The sequence below is a fragment of the Adiantum capillus-veneris genome, chromosome 27, assembly GCF_014529385.1.
Source record: "Adiantum capillus-veneris isolate H3 chromosome 27, ASM1452938v2, whole genome shotgun sequence".
NCBI lineage: Eukaryota > Viridiplantae > Streptophyta > Polypodiopsida > Polypodiales > Pteridaceae > Adiantum > Adiantum capillus-veneris.
In genome coordinates this window covers 88,883,194-88,904,326 of record NC_140957.1, presented here as the reverse complement: position 1 = coordinate 88,904,326, position 21,133 = coordinate 88,883,194, and the positions used below count along the sequence as shown (strand labels likewise).

The following is a 21,133-nucleotide window of genomic DNA, read 5'->3' as shown; positions in this document are numbered from 1 at the left end:
TTGTTGAGGAAAGGGCTAAAAATGAGCAAGCTAGAGGTATGCCAAAATGGTTGGTGCATACATTGCGTGACAATAAATTGGATGCACCTTTGTCTAGTCGCACTCGTTCAGGCTCTCTCCATGCATCTTATGCATCAGATTGTTATGCTTTGGCTGTGCCTAGCTTACATGATGTTGATGAACCTCTGTCTTTTGATGAAGCACAGAATTCAGAAAATTGGATGACTGCAATGCAATTAGAATATGACGTACTTATAGAATATGATACATGGACTTTATGTGATTTGCCTCTTGGAAAAAATCATTGGTACAAAGTGGTTTTACAAGTTGAAACACAGGCCGGATGGTGAGATTGATTGCTATAAGGCTCTACTTGTTGCAAAGGGTTATGCACAGCAAAAAGGCATAGATTATGAAGAGACTTTTTCTCCCACTTGTCGTATGACTACTATGCATTTTCTATGTGCATTGGTAGCTCATTTTGGTTGGAATGTACATCCATCAGACATTGTTACTGCTTTCTTGAATGGTGACATATTTGAGGAGGTTTATGTAACGTAGCCTCACAATTTTGTCAAGAAAGGACAAGAGGATAAGGTGTGCAAATGTAACAAAGCTTTGTATGGGTTGAAGCAATCTCCTTGTGCTTGATATGAGAAGGTTGACACTCATTTGGTCAAACGAGGCTTTCATAACAGTCCAACAGAAAGCACATTGTATGTAAAGCGTGAGGGTGATGTACTTCTCATTGTGGTTCTATATGTGGATGATTTGTTGATCACTGGACCAAATGAGAGACATATTGCTGAATTTTAGGCTGATTTGAATGCTACTTTCAAGATGAAATATTTGGGGATGTTGCATCATTACTTGGGTATACAGTTTAAGCAGTGTGATGGTGGTATTGCTTTGTGTCAGAAAAGTTACATAGAGACATTACCATGTAAGTTTGGACTTGAGGATTGCAAAAACCTATTGCCACTCCCATGGAAACAGGTTTGAAATTGAGTCTTCATGGTGCTGGTCATGCTGCAAATGTTCCTCTTTACCAAACTGCTATTGGATGCCTCATTTATGTATGCAACACAAGGCCAGATATTCAGTTTGCAGTCTCACAGGTCATCAGATTTTGCATAGCCCAGGGTCTAAGCATTGGCAGGCTGTCAAGAGGATTTTTCGCTACTTGAGTGGTACTCTAGACCTTGGCTTGTTTTATCCCAAGGGGGGTCATTGCCACCAGATTTACATGCTTTTTTGGACTCATATTGGGCTGGTTGTTTTGACACGTGAGTATCCACAAGTGGTTTTTGTTTCATGCTTGGCAGTTCATGTATATCATGGTTGAGCAAGAAGCAACCTATTGTGGCCACTTCAGGTTGTGAGGCTGAGTACAGGGCAATCTTCATAGCTACGATTGAGTGTGTATGGCTCAGACGCCTTATGGCTGATTTGGGTGTCAGATAGGTCACTGCCAACACTATCTACACTGACAGTCAAAGCGCATTGGCAGTTGCGAGGAACCCAGTTTTTCATGCTCGCATAAAGCACATTGAGGTGCATTACCACTATGTCAGGGAGAGGCTCTCAGCAAGAGAGATCGACTTGGCTTATGTGCCAACACAGGACAACCTTGCAGATCTTTTCACAAAGACATTGTCTCGTGAGAAGAGTGCCTGCTCTCGTTCACCACATCACTCCAGGGGGATTTGTTACCATATACATGTTGTAGTGATGTGTGTGAACACACTTTGGACCACCGGGGCATTTTTTTCCTCACAAGGAGGTTTTTTTGCCCGTTCATTGTATATATGCCCATTCATTCTAGGGATATCCATCTTTCCATTGCACACAACGTAATACACTCTATTGTGTGCCTTGAGCTTCCTTCGTCTTCTCCAAGCTGTGTATGTTTTGCCCCAAATCGGATGTTGAAAAGGTAAAGATGGCAAAGGTGTTGTATTTATCGACTGGTAGTCTCATGTTCGCCATGGTTAGCACACGGCCAGACATTGCATATGCAGTGGGAGTGGTCAGCAGGTTTATGGCAAATCCATGTAGAGTGCTTACGCTTTGGGAACAGTGATGCATCCATAGTTGGATACACTGATTCGGATTATGCGAGTTGTGTGGACACTAGGTGATCCACATCTGGTTATGTTTTCTTGTTCACTGGAGCGGCAGTTTCTTGAAGATCATGTATCAAGACTTTCACTTTGTCTTCCACCAGTGAGGCAGAGTATGTTGCAATTTCCAGTTCCAGTAAGGAAGTTGTGTGGTTATCTCGCCTAGTGAAAGACCCTGGTATACACCAGACTACAGTGCTACATTGCGACAGTCAGAGTGCGATTGCATTAGCAAAGAACCCCGTGTTTCACTCCAAGTCAAAACACATAAAGGTCATGTATCATGTGGTACGGGATATTTTGGCTAGCAAACGGATTGAGTTAGTCAAAGTTCACACGGATGAAAACATAGTGAATGCTCTAACGAAGAGCTTAGCATCAGAACGGTTCGCACATTGCATAAAGATGATAGACGTAGGATGAAGCTATGGTCATGCTTCACGTTTTTTTTACAGTTGTACATAATAGCCCCTACATTCTTTAGCCACTTGAGCCACGTTGACGTTCAAGTGGGAGATTGTTAGCTTTCGGGACCTGTGGCCGCCGCGGACGCCCCCCCACTTACTCTAGTCATGATTATAATGAGAATAAGGAGTTGAGAGCCATTGCTCTCAAGTGATCCACCAAGATATTGTGTATGCTCATCTTCTTCCCCCTTTCTCTCCTTCCCTCTCTTGCACTCACCGTAGTTCCTACATTAAGCCCCTTCCATTCCAATTCTTTCTATCGCATGCTTAATGCCAATCCTCATGAACAATCCAATGTCTAATAGAGGATTTAATGTGGGGTGATTAATTATGTAGAGGAGCTGAGAAAAGGTGATTAGTATTGTAGAGGAGTATCGAGTTGAGAAGATGTTGGTGGTTGGAGGTGAGAAATTGAAGGTATGCACAAGTAGGTGGTTTCCATGCACCCTAATCACCAAATTGTTGAACTCTACCCCATAGCAAACTCCTGTGCACTTCACATTGAGTGAAATCATACATTGTGGTCCTTGTGCTAACAAAAGCCTCTCTTGTTGTTAACAAACTTATCTTTTGCTACTACGATCGTTTGAAGGCTCTATGAGTTATAATGCTCCAATGAAAAACAAGCCCTTTCTTCTCAATATAGGTTTGTTGATAGATAATGTTTTGTCAAGAAACATGGGGCGAAAAGTATTATTATAGCTAGTCTAGTTGGCGGTCTTCGATCGCCTCTCTCTCTCTCTCTCTCTCTCTCTCTCTCTCTCTCAACTGCTCAGTGTCGCGTGGCTACAGGACACACAGACCGCATCAAGGAGCTTACGCCATGTGTTTTTTTTTTTATTAGAGCTCCGTAGAAGCTACATGTGAAATAAATTTCGCATGGCATTTTGAATGAAGCATAGATTTCTTAAACAACACAAAGGGATTTTTGGTACTCTTTATGCATGTCCCAACATAAAGCAGACCTTACCCATCTTCATCTAGGCCTACATGCTTGTGAAAACACTTGGACAATCAATCACCCTTGCTAATTGCTAACAGTAAGATACTTCAAAAGTCCATTATCTATTAATAGAATATTGGCTCCTAAAGGATCATGATAATCTACTAGTCAAAATTATCACGCCAGAGGACTACGTAAAGAGGTTAACCTCGGCCTTTCCACGACACTAAGTGACACGGAGAGCGAGTAAGGGGATCAACGGTGAAGAAGTGCGATGGGCATCTCGAGGGAGGTGGGAGCACTCACAAAATAAGGGCTCGGGTGAGGAGCTTGGAATGGAACCCACGACCCCACGCGTCAGTGCTTTATGAAGCACAAGCTAACCACTACACTCACTCACGCACGTTTGAAAGCATGGCCATTTTACATGATGTTATAAACGATAAACCTGGATTCGCTTAGAACTAAACCCGGACAGACCCCATGTCGAGGTTTAGTTCTTGGCCAGGTTTAGTTTTAAAAAAGATCTACGACGAGCATCGCTTCAACGATTGCCCGTGAACTTCCCATCCATTGATCCCCTCAACCCCCCCTCTTTAATGAACCGTGTCATTTAGTCCTGAGGTCTTCCTTTCTCCCCCTCCACTATTTAGACTTTCCTTGTTTTTTTGGGCCTGACTATGGCAAAGGCCATAGTGTTAGGCCATAGTGTTTGGTTGTAGTTTTTTTAGCTTTAGAGATAGGCAATGATGGCTTTAAGTGGTGACACTATTTGTTTATTTAGTTCCAAACCTTGAACTTGAGAAAACCAAAGCCAATCTTTAAACCTTCATTCATTTATGCAACCCCTCTCCTGGCGCTCTCTCTCTCTCTCTCTCTCTCACTCTCACTCACTCTCTCTCTCTCTCACACACACACACACACACAAAAACCATGCACACAGAATTCCTAAATAATGAAAGATTTTGTTTTCTTGGTTTTTATCATTCATTAAAGTAGGTCCTTTTTTTTTTTAACAAAAAAATTATGCTTGTTTCAGATTACTGATCACATTTTCCTAGATGAAATCCCTCTCCCCCCCCCCCCCCCTTCCCTCCCTCCCTCCCTTATTACAGCAAGTTTAGAGTGTCGGTCTACACAATTAAATTCTTTGTGGGGTGCTTATCTATCTATGATAAGACTAGTTTGCATTGCACCTTACCTTATTTGTTCACATTGACATATGGTCTAGCATGCACTTTGTGCCCTGCTATGTCGGGTGGGTGTTTGCACACTTTGGCTCTTGGGGTTTGGTTTGGTGGCTATTACATTTTAGAGGTTCACCTTAAATTTGAAGGGGACGGAGAGGATCCCCTTATCCTATTGAAAGATCTTAAATACTTATGTGGCACTTTGAATATGTGTCGGATATTGTACATGGTTTTGAGTCTCACCCTCACAAGCTTATTTTTGCTACTATAGTTAGTCACCTTGTAGATGATTTGGCAAGGTAGATGCTTGCATGTTATTGGTGGCTTCCATTTCTACTCATACACTTCGTGTTGTGTGTGGAATGAAAGTTCACTCTTGGAGTCAATAAGATACTTCAACCAGCTCCTCCAAGGAAGTGATGGGGCACCACCACACTTCCTTGAGACAATGGACGCAAACCACTACATTTCTTGCAGTGTCACCTGGCCAAGTTACTAGGCATTATTCTCCACCACCCTGGTCCTACAAACCACCGTGACCTTGGAGTCCTCGTATGTATGTTTTGATTGGTACGGCTCCTTGAGGACAGACTGAGACGAGCATCCTTAAGGACCCAATACGCGATAATACAAACCGATCGCCTATGCCATACATAGCCAAAGACGGAGATGCATTATATATGTTGGTGCACAATGTATTACGAGATACAAGACCTAGAAGGCTTCGGACCTTTTTCCAAAGTCATGAGCTATCAGGACCAAAGATGTCTTAGACTGTATCTACTTGAGTTACATAGACAGAGAGACAATTTATTGAGGAGATCTAGAGAGAGACAAACCCAGAGATAGATTATAGATTTCTTCACACCAAACACTACACAAAGGAGCAGCTAGCATTGCAAAGCTTAACTCATACTCACACTTGAAGTACTCTCATTGATCGAGCATTAGAGATGTTACAGACTTGGACACCCCAAGTCGAAAATTGGGCATGACACACGAAAGAATCACTTAAAATACTTCACTTTTAAATTAGAGAGTTGACATGGCCCGACGTAGTTCCGTGCCTAGAGGTATTGGGCCCAAAATTTGGTGCCCCTTTCAGTATTTATTTTAATATTAATGCTTGAGCAAAGTTACAACTCCCACAGGCCCTCTCCACTCAGTTGCTCGTCAACACACTCTAAGGAAAAGAGGGGCCTTGGGTTCTTATTTAAAGGCCCTTGACCATCAAACTCAAAAGCAATTTTACATGAAAAGTTTCTAACTCAAAAGCTATTGGCCCAAAAGCAACCAGCTTGATTCACGAAAATCCGTATAGCCTGCCACGTGGCACAATGCAAAATGCAAAAATCTTCTATATTGCTGCCACCTCAGCATGTCAACGCAGATTACGGTCGTCCGCACAACTGTCCACTTCATCGATCCGTTCGTACTGCAACAGTTTGTGACATACCCTCCTCTTGAAAGGACTATAATCGCCCTCGATTATGCCTCCAAAATCAGACGTAAGTCATAAACTAGTTCAGTAGACACTGATTCTAAGTACCGACACACTAGACAACACAAATCCAGCACTTGTACAAAGACGACAGTCACTTCACATTCACATCATATTCACATAAAATCCATCCAGATCTAGAACCATGATTCCTGGCAACGTATTTAGCAATCGCATCTTGATCCACACCTGGTGTCAGATTAACTAATTCTTATTGCGATCATGTTCATAGATTTCTCAAGACCAAAATCTTGCAGTCATTTCGTCAATCATATCATCTTTCAATCCTGCACTAATCATTTTCGGGAACTCTAGTTCATTAATCAGACACTGAGTTCATATTGAACAGAGTGTTTTAATCATTCAGTTCCAGTAATCTTATTGTTGTGTAACCATCTCATTCCTCGAGAACTCTTGATGCACTCACTATAGTTTCATTCAATCATCATCGTCAATCATCATCATTCAAAATTCATGATTCTTATCGCAAATCGTGATCGAGTTCATTCTAGAGCTATCATTGCTCCCAATTCGTGATCATCTCATTCTTGATTTCACATGTTATCTCTACACAAATAGTAGGATCTTCCCAAAAACATTAATTTCATACATAAATCAAAGTCATCTTTGGGAATTCCTATTTTAAAACTATTCGTTCTTAAACTCATAAAGTAAAAACACTATCAACACATCAGTATCTTTTTCAATTTTTTATCCAATACCTATTCAAGAGCGAGTATCTCCTCACCCAAGTTTATTTTAGTCTGCCATTTGTTCTCATTCTTGTGCCTTTTTGGGACACCACATAGATATATGTCCTTGTTTCCCACAGTCAAAACGCTTCCCCATTTTTAGGTATGCGTCTTTCTGTTCCTCTATCAGTTGGGGACGTGTATCTTTGTTTCTTCTTCTTCTTCTGTCATCACTTGTAGAAGGTTGATCTGTTGAATAAGTCAAGTTACATAAATGCATAACAAACCCTTGCTTAGCATGTCCCATCAACTAATGTATAGACTCAGATTTCTGTAAACAAGCAATAATCTAATATCTCTTTGGGCAGTCCACAACAAAATCTAAAGGATGAAGCAGGTAGAAAAACATCCCAAAATCTCTCGCAATAAGTATCCAGAGTATTTGTCTTTACCATCCGAAGATGATTCGAGGCAGTAATCACGTCACGTTCGTACTCTTGAGTAAGCCACGAGAAAATAAAAAGTCTCTTGAACTTAAGCCACTTTGTCGGTGCTTCTTTTTGTAACAGAAGAGTGGACCAACATGTTTGTGCATTTCCTTTCAAGTAGGATGTTCCTTCTAATCTTGGAGTGCTCTAAATAGCATCCTCTAGAAAAAGCTATATCAAACTGTTGAATAAAAGCGAGGACCTTGTGTGCATCTCGAAAACCTGAAAAATTATCAAATTTTATCGCTTGCCTGCCCTCCTTGAATTTTTTGGTCTTCTTGCTCTTATCTTCCAGAAAATCGTATTGATTGGCTCTATAAAAGTGCTTCCTCTTAAAATAAAACATCTGGTCATCAAAGTCCGAACTCTCAAAAGAGGATGAATCCTCTTCAGGACTGTCAGAAAATTTTCAAAATCTACAGTGACTGCTTTTCTTGGCCTTCTTGTTCTTTCCATGTCTTTGGTTCTTCTGTCGCTTCTTGCTCGTTTTGTCCTCATCACTGGAATCAGAAGAGGAGTTGTCGAGTCTGCCACAAGAGGATGAGGACGAACTGGACTTACCCTCGAAGCGTACCACGCTTTTTGGCTTTCCGTGCATTTGCAAACGAAGATGGTCGACCCAAATAACGAGGGTAATTTGTTCCCTTGTTGCATCTCTTTAGAGGCTTCGTGGTCTTCAAAATTTGGTTAACTCGATCACATCATCAAGTTCATTTTCAGTGTACATTCGCGGGGCAAATGGTTTCTTCAATGCGGATTTCAATGGTGAATCGATGGTCGTACGCCATCAAGAATGCACCTCATCAATTGGGTGCCGGGTCAAAAAATCATGTATTAGGGATCCTTTGAATACTGCAGCAGCTGCTTGGCACAAGCATCAACCTGATGTTGACATTGCATCTCCATTCATTCATACTCTGCAGGTCGTGGAGCTCTATACTCTTGTTCTGATTGCCCATTTGAATTTCTCGTACTTCCACCCGAACCAAAATTGTCGGGTGGGTTCGCCTGATTCTTGCAAGATTCATCGCTTGAATCCATGTGTAATCTAGGGTTCTTTATGGCTTGTGCCCTATACCACAAAGCATGCCCGATACGCGATGAAGTAAGGGTAGAAGTGGCTATCTTTAATAGAATTTTCAATAAACTTTGGAGATCAATACGCTTTGAGAAAAGCACACGCCTGAAGCTGTAATACCAATGACAAACACCCCTAATCAAAAATCAGGCACAGGACACGCGAGAGAATCGCTTAAAATACTTCACAATTTTATCACACTTTTAAGTTAGAGAGTAGGTGATAATGTGGCTAAAGTAGAGGGTGTATAGGCTTTGGTGTAGTACTATGCCCAAAGATATTGGCCCCAAAATCTAGCACTTTCTATATCTATTTTTATATTAATATTAATACTTGAGCAAAGTTACAACTCTTGCGCGCCCTCTCTGCTCAATGCTCGTCAGCACACTCTAAGGAAAAGACGGGCCTTGGGTTCTTATTTAAAGACCCTTGGTCATTAAACTCAAAAGCAATTTTACACGACAAGCCTGTAAGTCGAAAGCTTCTGGCCCAAAAGCAACCAACATGATTCACAAAAATCCAAACAGCCCACCACATGGCGCAATGCAAAACGTGAAAGTCCGTATAGATGCCACGTCAACATGTCAACAAATTTACGACCATCCTCACAACTATCCACGTCATCAATCCGTTCGTGATGCCACGTTGTCACAACTACCATATCATCAATTTGTGACGAGCTAGGGAGATGATGACGCCCGCGACCAAGGAGAGGAGCTTCTCATCAACGACGAAGAGTATAGCAAAGGATTCAAGCCATACTATCTCAACATCCAAAGTATAGATGAGGATAGATTCATGACCCCCTATATCACCCTCTTGTATTGGGCCCCCACATAGTTCCAGCTAGCAGCACGTCTAGATTCATTTTAGCATCTATTTTTGGTGCCCATACATGGTATCAGATTCACCAATTTGTAACAGATTGGTCTCATAGGTCATTTTGGCCTTTTGAAGACGTTAATATATCACTTCATCTCTCTCTCTCTCTCTCTCTCTCTCTCTCTCTCTCATATGTGAGCTTGCAATGCTCATGATATATGCACATTGAGGTGATGAACTTACCATAGAAGTCACTTGCCTGCACCTTTTGACATCCTCTTTGATAATGCAATGAGCATAAACGCACAAGTAGATAAGGTACCAAACAGTCTCTTCAGATAAAGTATGCAAATTTGTGTTTCGACAGCGCTTGACAATAGCACAGAAGCAAGACTGGTGCAACATACACAAAGGAAGGTTTCAAACGGCCCAAAGGCAGAACCATAACAACAAAAACATTGCCGCATAAATTATGCGATATTACCCCTATAAAACTTACCTGAATCAACAAAAGGCTTTTTGGCTAGGAACCTTTCTTTGCAACTAAAAATCATAGCAGACCTCTCGCAATAGAGTTTTCTTTCTCTGCCAAAATTGCATTAACATATTTTGCATTTTTGGCAGGCTTTTCATTGCCAGGTCATACTGATTATTCATGAGAAATCAAAGATCTCTGGAGGCTTCGTAAAAACGATGAGCTTTGAATGTGGGAGTCGCACTGTCCATCAAAACGGTGGTGCAGTGCAGTAAGTCGCTATGAAGCTCTGATCAAAATCCCAACACGTGACACACATGGAGTACACATAAACCCGCTTGAAGCCGAGTCCTTATTCATGAGATGGTTTTAAAGCACGACGAAACCAGCTCTGATCGTCAGGCTTTCATAGGTAATAATTTCCATTTCCGCATTCACACCTGTCTACAAATGCTCCTTCCATCATTTCACCTGTGCCTTCTCCATGCTTCGGCTTACTGTTGAAATATAAGGAAGCCCATTTCAATCGCAAATGGAACCACGAAGCACCACTCCAAGCAACTTGTCTTTGGTCCTATCACTTCGCATGCCATGTTTCATGTGAGGAAGCCGTACAACTGAAAAAAAGAAGCTGCCTCGGACTCCAGCATCCTCAAACAAGACATTCCAAAACAGGCAGAACCATCAAAACATTCAGAAAGGTAGGTTCTTGCTGAAGTTTAGGCAAGGCTTCCCTCAAAACAGTTCACTTTCAACAGGTTGAATGAAAGAAAGTCATGAATGTGAACTTTGGCCAAGCTTCCTCCCTAACGGTCTCATTCCTGCAACGAATGGTTCAGATTGACCTGAAACTTCAGACATCTGCCACAAGAAACGTCCAATCCGGCACAAGAAATATTAGACAAGCAGAAGCTTTTTTGCAAAAGTTGCTGCAACACTAGAGCACAATTGATTTGTTTTTACAAAGACGTACTGTTGCTGTCAGAGCAAAACCTTATGAGCCTTCCTGCAAAGATAAAATTCCCTTCATAAGCACTCAAAACAGCTACAACTTCTACTAAAACTTCTGACCTAGATTGAACTGACTACAGCACAATCGACACTTTTACCTCAAGCTCATTACCAGCAATAGAAACGTAAATTAATTCTAGGAAGGACCTTGCCAGAGTCCAAATAAAAAACTGGAGAGCCTCTTCCATATTAATTCTTAGAAATAGCAACAAAACAGAAGAGCCAAGTGTCAAGCTTGCAATTAGAAAGGGTAAAGAAACTCACCATTATATTTGCGCCACGAGTATCAACTGCTGGGGAGCTAGTTGCAGTGGCTTGGGTAGTACTTGAAGATTCAACAACACCCGACAGTGCAGCCTTTACATTTTCCGGTGCCCGCGAATCTAAATTTTCTTCTAGACAGACAAAACAAAACATAGGTGACCTGAAACTTCTCTACTTTAACTTCTCATGTAAGGTAAAGCATTGATTATAATCAGCATTGCCATAAAGATTTTGAAGCTTATGCCTTACTTATTTTGTAGGTGGACGTGCAATCCGATGCTTGTGCAGAAACTGCAGCACCAGTAATTTCCTTGCTGGTTGTGCCTCCTTGTGCAGGCTGCAACATAAGAGGAAGTCGGCAAAAATATACAAGAAGCCTTTGTGGGTGGCTGAAAATACATAAACCCCAAATCTATAGGCCAGAAGAAAAGTGCATACTGCATTTCTAGGAGGAACAGCCACTGCTTGCGACTGCTGAAACTTGATGATTGTCCAATCAAATATATTATCAGACCGGAAACCTACATGATGTAAAAATTATTAATTGTCATCCGAAAGGGGGTAATAATTGCTAGAACCCGTTATTAAGGTGCAAACCTCGGCTTGTGAAAAGATCAGAAAATAGTTTCTTGAGGTAGTCGTAGTCCGGCTTATCCTCAAATCCAAGAGAACGGCAATAGTTGAGGTAGGTTGCAAACTCAGTTGGATGCCCTTCACAGAGAACCTATAATCCAGTAAACATGCTTAGAAAAAGAACAGTAGTGTAAGGAATAACAAAGCGTAATGACTATCAGACTTCGTCCTTTTCAAGTAGAAAAAACAGTAAAATAATTGCCCTCACTTCAATTGAAGTCTCCAATTTTTTTTTGAAAACCATCTCATCTTTCCACTTTTTCTGTGCAGCCCTCATACCTTGCCATGGCAGGCTACAAAAGCAGCAATCTCAGAAACAAGAGGCCACACCCACAACACCACAAAAATCAACAAAAAAAATGATAACCATTCCATACTTGCCCCTTAAGAAGTGCATGAGAAGATACCCAAGAGATTCCAGGTCATCTCTCCTACTTTGTTCTGCATCAAACCCACGCGATCTAATTTCAGAGACCATTTGTAAAACATGGGCCCTTGAAAAATACTGATGATCTTAAGCCCTTACCTCTGCCATAGTGTGCATTGATGCTCACATAACGAGCAGTACCAACAAGATTTTTGGCCTCTCTGATAAAAAATAAATAATGTGTTACCCACAAGTCAACCGTTATGCATATGCCCAGATGAATCCAGGAAAAGCCCAGATTCACCCATAAGAAAGTCCAAGATACAGATCCAGGATGCATGAGCCTATATCACCTCATCTCATGTATCTCCCGAGATATTTGTGCTAGCACTCAGCTGGTCTCACGCTCTAGTTTCTTGCTTTCCATGATGTTTAACGACTTTATCGTAAATGTTCTCCAGTCACACAAGTACCAAGAAGTGCTCATTCAAATTTTGCCTAGAACGAAGTGATTGCAATCGCAAAACAAGCAAAGCAAAAGAGTTTGTTTCGTCGGTTCTGCAATTTTAGCCGTGATCTGTAACTTTCTTATTCTAGAGGTTTGACTGTGCTGTTCATCCTTATCAATTTTAAGAAACACACAAGGAATGAACAAACCTGAAAGGAATGTGTTCGCTTGTCACTGGGCTTCGGTATTTTTTTGCCAAACCAAAGTCTATGATGTAGACCTGAAATTCCACAATCACCATTAAATGGGCTGTCGCAAGCACCATTAATATGGGCTGTACAATTTACAATTAATTGTCCCACTTACAGTGCTCGTTTCTTTGCCCACACCCATTAAAAAATTGTCGGGTTTGATATCTCGATGTATAAAACACCTAGAATGCATATATTCCAGCCTTGATATCTGCTTGCATGCAGAACCCTAGGTAAGGCACATGCTGCTGAATGTCAACTCACTATGTCCTAGCACTAATAGCAAAGGGTTACCAGCTGATCAGCAAGCATTAATACAGTCTTGAGGGAGAATTTGTTGCCGCAAAACACAAATAAGTCTTCTAGACTGGGCCCAAGTAACTCCAAAACCAATGCATTATAGTCCCCTTCTCGACCATACCACTTTGCTGCAGCAACACCAGCTGCAATAGGAGTTCAAAGTTAGTTAAATCAGAAGACCTCAACAGATTGCATAGTACACAAGGTTAAATTGAAAATGGTAATATTTACGATAGAGCTCTAATATGTATATATCGTATGAAATGCATTCCATACGAATGCCCACAAGGACACAAAAAGTACATGTTTGTTTAGAAAAAACCAAAAAGACGCCTGTGAATAGAACAAGCCTTATAAAGAACTGCTTACTTCCTCCTCTGAGGACTCTGTACAACTTTGATTCATAGAGCAATTGCTGTGGGTGTTCCGTGGAGTAAAGCTCCTGCATGCAAAAGCCCACAATCAAAGTCACACTTCACGAGGACTTCAAACTACGTAGAGTGACATACCCAAAACATGCAAACACTCAAAAATAGGGAAAATTTAAGTACCAGCTTGATGGCCACATCCTCATTAGTCACAATATCCTTACCTAGCATGATAAAGCAAAGAACTTCACATTAGAAGAGCCCAACAAAAGAGAAAATCTCCATCAGAAGAGCCAGGTAAGGAGGCAATGCCAGAATCGAGTACAGAATGAACTCATGTAAACCCTAACGCTAAAGGATGCAGAAGAAACGCCCAAATCTGCAGGGAGTAAGCAGAAGAAGAGCTCAGCTACTAACGCTTATTTAAGAAACTGCAGGCATACCAAGGTAGATCTCGCCAAACGCCCCGCTTCCAATCTTACGCACAATCCGGTACCTCGAGCCTACGGTCGGATCCATCCTCCTGTCACCCAGCTCAATAACCTGGTTTTACTCTTCTTACCCGCCTTATGTCTTTTTTCGATTAATTGTCTAATAAAGGCAAATTTCAATAAGCATGCAAGGTGGCGGAATATGGCACCATAAAGCCAATATTTTGACCACTAGGTTTTAATGGAAGTGGGAGCACTAGCATCTACGGCACAAAACTCGGACTGCAACAACACAAGTAGGTAGCCAAAACAACTTTTTCAGAAACGCATTAATTAGTTGGGGGTGGGGGGGGGGGGGGGGGGGGGGGAAGAAAGGAAAAGGGAAGGGTGGGGGAAAAAAAGGGAAAGGAGGGGGGGGGGGGGGGGGGGGGGGGGGGGGGGGGGGGGGGTGTATTCTTTTTTTTTTTGGCTCAAAGGGAGCCCAAGGACTAGCGCATGCATATAGCCTAGTGGTTAAGGTTGAGTTTCATACTATGTACGTGATGTGTTCAAATCCTACTCATTAAGATTGGTTTTAAATGGTGACGTGCATGGACATGCTAATTGGAGATGCTAAAGCATCTTGGAGAGATTCTATGTAATGAAAAACAAAAGTAGAGCCAGTAGAGCCAGGTCCACTTGCAAATTAGATATGACTGAGTTTACCTTATTGGTTCGAGTTTACCTTTCCCTGCAATTCTTTAATATAAGAGTTTGTTTTGTCCCACAAGTCAATGAAACCCGGGCCATTTTTGGGGGCCATCCAATCCCATCAAGATTTATATGGGGGTCCAAAAATCCCACCGCCATGGGATCATAGAAACACCTATGTGCTTTAGTATCCAAGTCAGCATTGCCCTTTTGGTATGATCATGAAGCAGATTTGTTGGCAATGCCCTAAACAAGAAAGGCATTGTCATACTTTGATTGAGTCGGAAAAACAAAAGCTAGAATCCACTTGAGTTTGTTGGAGTTTGTCCTATCTCTAAGTTGGAGCTATGTCGACCCTTGATTTGGTTGTTGACTGTTGCGAATGCTTGTTTAGCATGCTAGTTACATGTGGTGTCACCACATGGTCTAGCCATCTACACCCCAAAACCCTAAGGTTATGGAGGCCAAAGTGTACCCTTAAATTGGCTAGACCTCCAATCTAGCCAATTTGAGTCTCCAAATCTCGCTTTTATTATCCACACCCCCCAATGAAGACAACACTATTGAGTCAAATAGTTAATGCAATTAGTTTTAACCAAATAAGTGAAGATTGAACAAGATGAATCTATTGATAGCACGGCAAAATGAAAATTCATGTTTCCAAATTTTCAAGGCATGTAAAACAACAGTCAACTCTTTGTCATATGTACTAAATTTTGTTTCAGACGGTTTAAATTTACGACTTTCAAATGCAAGTGGATGGTTATCTTGCATAAGGACTACATCGATACCTTTTCCAGTAGCATTAGTGACTACGACAAAGAATGGTCCATCAAAATCGGGCAATTGTAGTACTAGTGCATTTATCAAACCATTCTTGAGTGCATTAAAGGAACTTTCTTGCAAATCAGACCATATGTCATCAAATATCTAATATCTAACCAACCCAAATGATTTTCTCATATTAAACTGATCATTTAATATGGGATAATAAACGAGAACAAGGGTTAGAATATAGACATGTGCTTACTGATCTATCTCAACATGGGGCCAATGGTAAAGTCCTTTTGACCTTAAGCAAGCTAGGGTTGTGCTTGAGGTGAGAACCTTAGGCAAGCTAGGGTTGTGATTGAGGTGGGAACCCGATCTAAACTTAGGCAAGCTAGGGCTGTGCTTGAGGTGGGAACCCGACCTAAACTTAGGCAAGCTACGGCTGTGCTTGAGGTGGGAACTCTACCTAAGGTGCTTGTCATGCTTGATGACTAAGGTACTTGAGGTACTTGTCACATTTAATGAGGAAGTTGCTTGAGAAGCTTCCTATGCATGGGGGGTAAGATGCTTGAGTCAAAAAGAGAACCTACTCACTTAATGAGGAAATTGCTTGAGAAACTTTCTATGCATAAAAATCTCAAAGTTAGGGGAATGCACATGGAACACATGTCAGACTCTCACTAAGCTTAACCACATGGGTGCTTGAATGCTATTGGTTGGGCTAAAGAGGGGTCCAATGAGCTTTTACTTCCACCTAACAAATATCTAGATATTTTCAAGCTCTCTCTCTCTCTAAGGGGTAAGGAGGACACTTGTCAAAAGACTACCCATATGCTTGACTGCATGCTGGATGTGATTGGCTAAGGGGAGAGGGGTCCAATGAGCTTGTAGCAAGTAGAATTTTCGTCCAAAGCAAGAAAGGGGGGTTCTAGGGGGATATACACCATCACACACACTCATTGGAGACACCATTCTCACTTGGTGAAAGTTGAGGAACACCACCTCCTTCTCCAAGCTTGTGAGAGTGAAAGCCTACACCAACACTCTTGGCTATGGAATGCAAATCCAACTAAGAGTCATGCTTCAATGCTTAAGCTTGCCATCTTCTCCATCTCCATTACTATGCTATTATGTATGCTAGCAAGAAGAGTAATGATAAGTGAGGAACTACTTCTTTCTCCTATGGAATGTTTCTTCTTCCTTTTCCCTATCCTCATTCCCCGCTAGCTCTCTCCACCTTCGAAGGTGTTTGAGGCCTTGGGACTGAGGCTTGGGATAGTTAATGCTTTCTTCAAGTTTATGTTATGTTATGTTTGTGATGCATGAAGCTTTCCATCTTCATTGCATCACCAAGGTCACAAGGAACACAAAGATTGTATTGTACCAAGTCTCTCTTGATGGGAGAAACTATAATACAAATGCCTATTGGAGGGGGGACCGGCTCCATATGAATTTGGTCCTCAACTATTGTCATGTTCTCTAAACTCTCTCTCTTGCAAAAGTATTATTCATGCCAAGTTAACTAAGTACCATGTTTATGTTGCTACCATCAATTAAGTTCACCCGCTATGCTCACAAAGTAATCTCTTAAAAGTGCTTCACCTACTTTCCTAATTCCGCTACTCTCAAAGTTCATAGGCCATTTCCATTACACCATACATAAGGAGAACTTTTCTTTAACAAGAGAGTGAGGTAATGAGATTTGTAAGCAAAGTTACGTACAAACTTCCTGTAATAACTGCATAGACCAATAAAAGAACGAAGTTCGTGCAAATTTTGTGGTCTAGGCCATGACTAAATGGCTTCAATTTTCTTGGGATCTACATGTATTCCCTTGCACGATACAATGTGTCCCAAATATTCAATTTCAAATTGGAAAAATGAACTCTTTTCAAGATCCAGATACAAATGGTTGTGTGCAAGCATATCAAATACACGTGTTAAGTGCTCTTTATGCTCTTGTTCCAATTTACTGAATACAAGAATATCGTCAAAGAATACAAATCACAAAATCTTGATGGTCAATGAAAATTATGTTCATTATGCGTGTGAATGTGGCGGGTGCATTTGTTAGACCAAATGGTATGACAAGAAATTCACGGTGTCCTGTTTGTATTCTAAAAGCAGTTTTGTAGACATCTTGGTCAAACATTTTGACTTGGTGATACCCTGATTTGAGGTCAATTTCGCTAAAGACGTTTGCCCCTTTTAATTTGTCTAACAAATCATCCACTCTAGGAATAGGGAACCTATTCTTCATGGTGATCTTGTTTAAATCCCTATAGTTAGTACACATACTACCAATGATTTGCTGATCATTGGACCAAATGAGAGACATATTGTTGAATTTAAGGCTGATTTGAATGCTACTTTCAAGATGAAATACTTGGGGCTGTTGCATCATTACTTGGGTATATAGTTTAAGCAGTGTGATGGTGGTATTGCCTTGTGTCATAAAAGTTACATAGAAACATTGTTATGTAAGTTTGGACTTGAGGATTGCAAACCTATTGCCACTGCCATGGAAACAGGTTTGAAATCTTTACCAAAAGCTGTTATTGGTTGCCTCATTTATGTATGCAACTCAAGGCTGGATATTCAGTTTGCAGTCTCACAGGTCAGCAGATTCATGCATAGCCTAGGGTCTAAGCATCGGCAGGCTGTCAAGAGGATTTTTTTCTACTTGAGTGGCACTTTACATCTTGGCTTGTTTTATCCCAAGGGGGGATCATTGCTGCCAAACTTACATGCTTTTTCAAACTCAGATTGGGCTGGTTGTTTTGACACACGAGTGTCCACAAGTGGTTTTTGTTTCATGCTTGGCAGCTCATACATATCATGGTTGAGCAAGAATCAACTTACTGTGGCCACTTCTAGTCGTGAGGATGAATACAGAGCAATCTTCACAACTATGATTGAGTGTGTATGACTTAGACAATGGTTGATTTAGGTGATGGATAGGACACTGCCAACACTATCTACACTGACAACCAGAGGGCATTTGTAGTTGCGAGGGACCTAGTTTTTTGTGCTCGCACAAAGCACATTGAGGTGCATTACCACTATGTAAGGGAGAGGCTCTCAGCAGGAGAGATTAGCTTGGCTTATGTGCCAACGCAAGATCTGCAAGACAACCTTGCAGATCTTTTCACAATGGCATTGTCTCGTGAGAAGTTTGAAGCTTTCCGTAAAGCTTTGGGTTTACTCCCCTTTGTGGACTGATCATGTCCTCAGGGCATGGCACTTCCCTATACTCTATGTGATAGCTCTCATTCACCGCATCACTCCCAGGAGGGATTTGTTACCATATACATGTGGTAGTGATGTGTGTGAACACACTTAGGACCGCTGGGGCATTTTTTTCCTCACTAAAAGGTTTTTTTCCCTCGTGCATTGTATATACGCCATCACTCTAGGGCTATATCAGCTTTCCATTTCACACTAAGTAATACACTCTATGTTGTGTGCCTTGAGCTTCCTTTGTCTTCTCCAAGCTGTGTGTTTTCCTGCAACCCTAATTCCAACACATAAGTGAGAGGGAAGGGAAAATTTAGGGCATCTGCACAAGAAAGGCCTAAAGATTGTAGCCTCAAACTCCACGGCACCTATTGTGGAGTTTGGTATTTTACTTGTTGGTGCCAAAATTTGGGGGGCCCTCTTTTACACTTAGTTCCACTTTAGTTATGAGTGGAACACATCACTTATTGCATGACCCTCTTAGGGTGAGTTCTCACTGTCCTACTTACAAAGCAGCCATAGTGGCTTATTGATAAAAGACCTAAAACACTGTGAAAAATTAAAATGATCGGGATGATTATTATTTGTTGGCACCTCCTTCTCAACTCCCAGAATTCCAATCTACAAATCATCATGCACTCATTAGTAGTAAAATCGAATAGACAGCACATAATTAACCATTAAGCCAGTTATCCCAATTGAAGTTAACCACATACAACAGGAGGGTGCCCAATCTCGTAAGAGACTGAGGTTAGATCAGCTCTTCATCATTTAGTAAGTTGACTCTAGTCTTTGTTTACTAAGCTTAGCTAGGCCACATGCCTAAAGTAGCACACACTTGCTTTGTGTGAACTTAACAAGTGTGTGTGGTGTGTACACTTGCCAAGAAGAGTCCAAGAGAAGCGGGGGCAAGTTCTAGCACTAAGGCAAGAGGGGACAAGTGTTGGGCATGCTTGAGTTTTACTAGGAGTTGTTCCCACCTCATTGGTCAAGAGTGAAGCATTCTCATTCAAGTCTAATGCACACTTGCATAAGCTATATAAGAGGGGGCTCGTCATATTTTTTAGGCTCTTGCTCCTCTCACACTCTCTCTCAAGTGCCCAAGATTGGCAAAGCAAGATCTCTCTCTCTCTCTCTCTCTCTCTCTCTCTCTCTCTCTCTCTCTCTCATGGGAGCTCTAGAGACGGGCTCTATGCTCACTCTCTTGGCTATGGATGCAAATCCAAGCCAATGAAAGTTTCTTCTTCTCTATCTCTACTAGTCTGCTATACTATGCTATGTTAGCTTGACCACAAGCAAGCATATTCAAAGAATCTATTCTCTTGCTTGAAAAAAACTTATTTCCACATTCATTTTCCTCTTTCTTATAGTTCCTTTCTCTTCGCCGGAGTGTATAGGGTTTGGGAAGGAGGGTTATACCATGGAATCTTGAAGAACACCATCTGCTTGATTCAAGCAAGGCTCCGCAAGAGCGCAAACATGTATTGTAACAAAGCTCCCTTTTGAGAGGATCATAATACAAGTCCTTTTGGAGGTGGGACCGCCGGCTCCAAGCAAATCCAATCCTCATTGAGTTGTCAATCTTAATTGGTTCTTCTCTTTGAATTATGTGCATAATTAAAGTATTTTTAATGTGTCTTTGTGTAAAGAATTCAGCCTGGCACAACCTATGTTCTCCTCTCTCTCTCTCTCTCTCTCTCTCTCTCTCTCTCTCTCTCTCAGGAAAGCTGTCTCCTTACATAGTTAAATTCCGTTGAATCTAAAAGTAAGTGTTAGATTCTCTGACAAAGGTAATCCAGCTTAAGTTCTAGTGACTCTTCTTCAAAAGACACTTCATCAAGTTTCATTTTATCGCATGAGAAGCATTTCAAAGAGCTAGCCGAAACCAAAAAAAAGAGATCCTACTCAAGGAAAATCAAAGAATTGTCAAAACAAATATATGAGATCTTAGGACCAGACCTTTGATTAGAAAAGTAGAGACCTGGTGCATAAGATTTAAATCCAAAGAGCATCAAACTAATGAATGTAACTGTAAAATTTGTATACATCATTTCAAAAAGGAAAAGATGTATTGTTTATTGCACTGACTAATCTTGAGCTGATTCAGCAAGAGGAGGTTGCTATAAGAACCCAAAGAATGGAGCCAGTACCAGTGGTACGATTGGAAGGGCATATAACAATTTTTTTTGGTAGATTTCAAGGAAGGACTAATTTTATAGAAGGAATTTCAATTGTTGTATGTGTGGGAAGTACGACACCTTTTAGCATGATGTCTTGACAATTTGAAAGCTGAATTGACAGACGGAAAGATGGCAAAGTTGTTACCATATACATGTGGTAGTGATGTGTGTGAACACACTTAGGACTGTCGAGCCATTTTTTCCCTCTCTAGGAGGTTTTTTCCCCCATGCATTGTATGTACGCCCATTCATTCTAGGGCTATCTATCTTTCTATTGCACACTAAGTAATATACTCTCTATTGTGTGCCTTGAGCTTCCTTCGTCTTCTCCAAGTAGTGTGTGTTCCCTTACAACTCTAATTCCAACAATTGGTATCAGAGCAGGTTGCGTCCTCCCGGGCTT

The 21,133-nt window shown here is 41.3% G+C and overlaps 1 protein-coding gene across 2 annotated transcripts; it reads right to left on the bottom strand.

Moving 5' to 3' along the window:
• Positions 1-9,623: 9,623 nt before the first annotated feature.
• LOC147422363 (uncharacterized) lies at positions 9,624-14,017 on the bottom strand. 2 transcript variants are annotated; one of them, XM_086502525.1, is made up of 15 exons: positions 13,865-14,017; positions 13,605-13,645; positions 13,423-13,495; positions 13,048-13,196; positions 12,869-12,964; positions 12,712-12,782; positions 12,214-12,275; positions 12,065-12,128; positions 11,896-11,980; positions 11,652-11,778; positions 11,493-11,575; positions 11,304-11,391; positions 11,055-11,185; positions 10,753-10,785; positions 9,624-10,640 (listed from the first exon to the last, which is right to left on the bottom strand). In XM_086502525.1, exons 1-14 carry the CDS (start codon positions 13,938-13,940, stop codon positions 10,774-10,776), a joined length of 1,158 nt encoding a protein of 385 aa, XP_086358651.1. In that variant the 5' UTR covers positions 13,941-14,017; the 3' UTR covers positions 9,624-10,640; positions 10,753-10,773. The 2 variants fall into 2 exon arrangements, with proteins under 2 accessions (XP_086358651.1, XP_086358652.1); XM_086502526.1 differs by having other exon boundaries at positions 11,055-11,182.
• Positions 14,018-21,133: the final 7,116 nt, after the last annotated feature.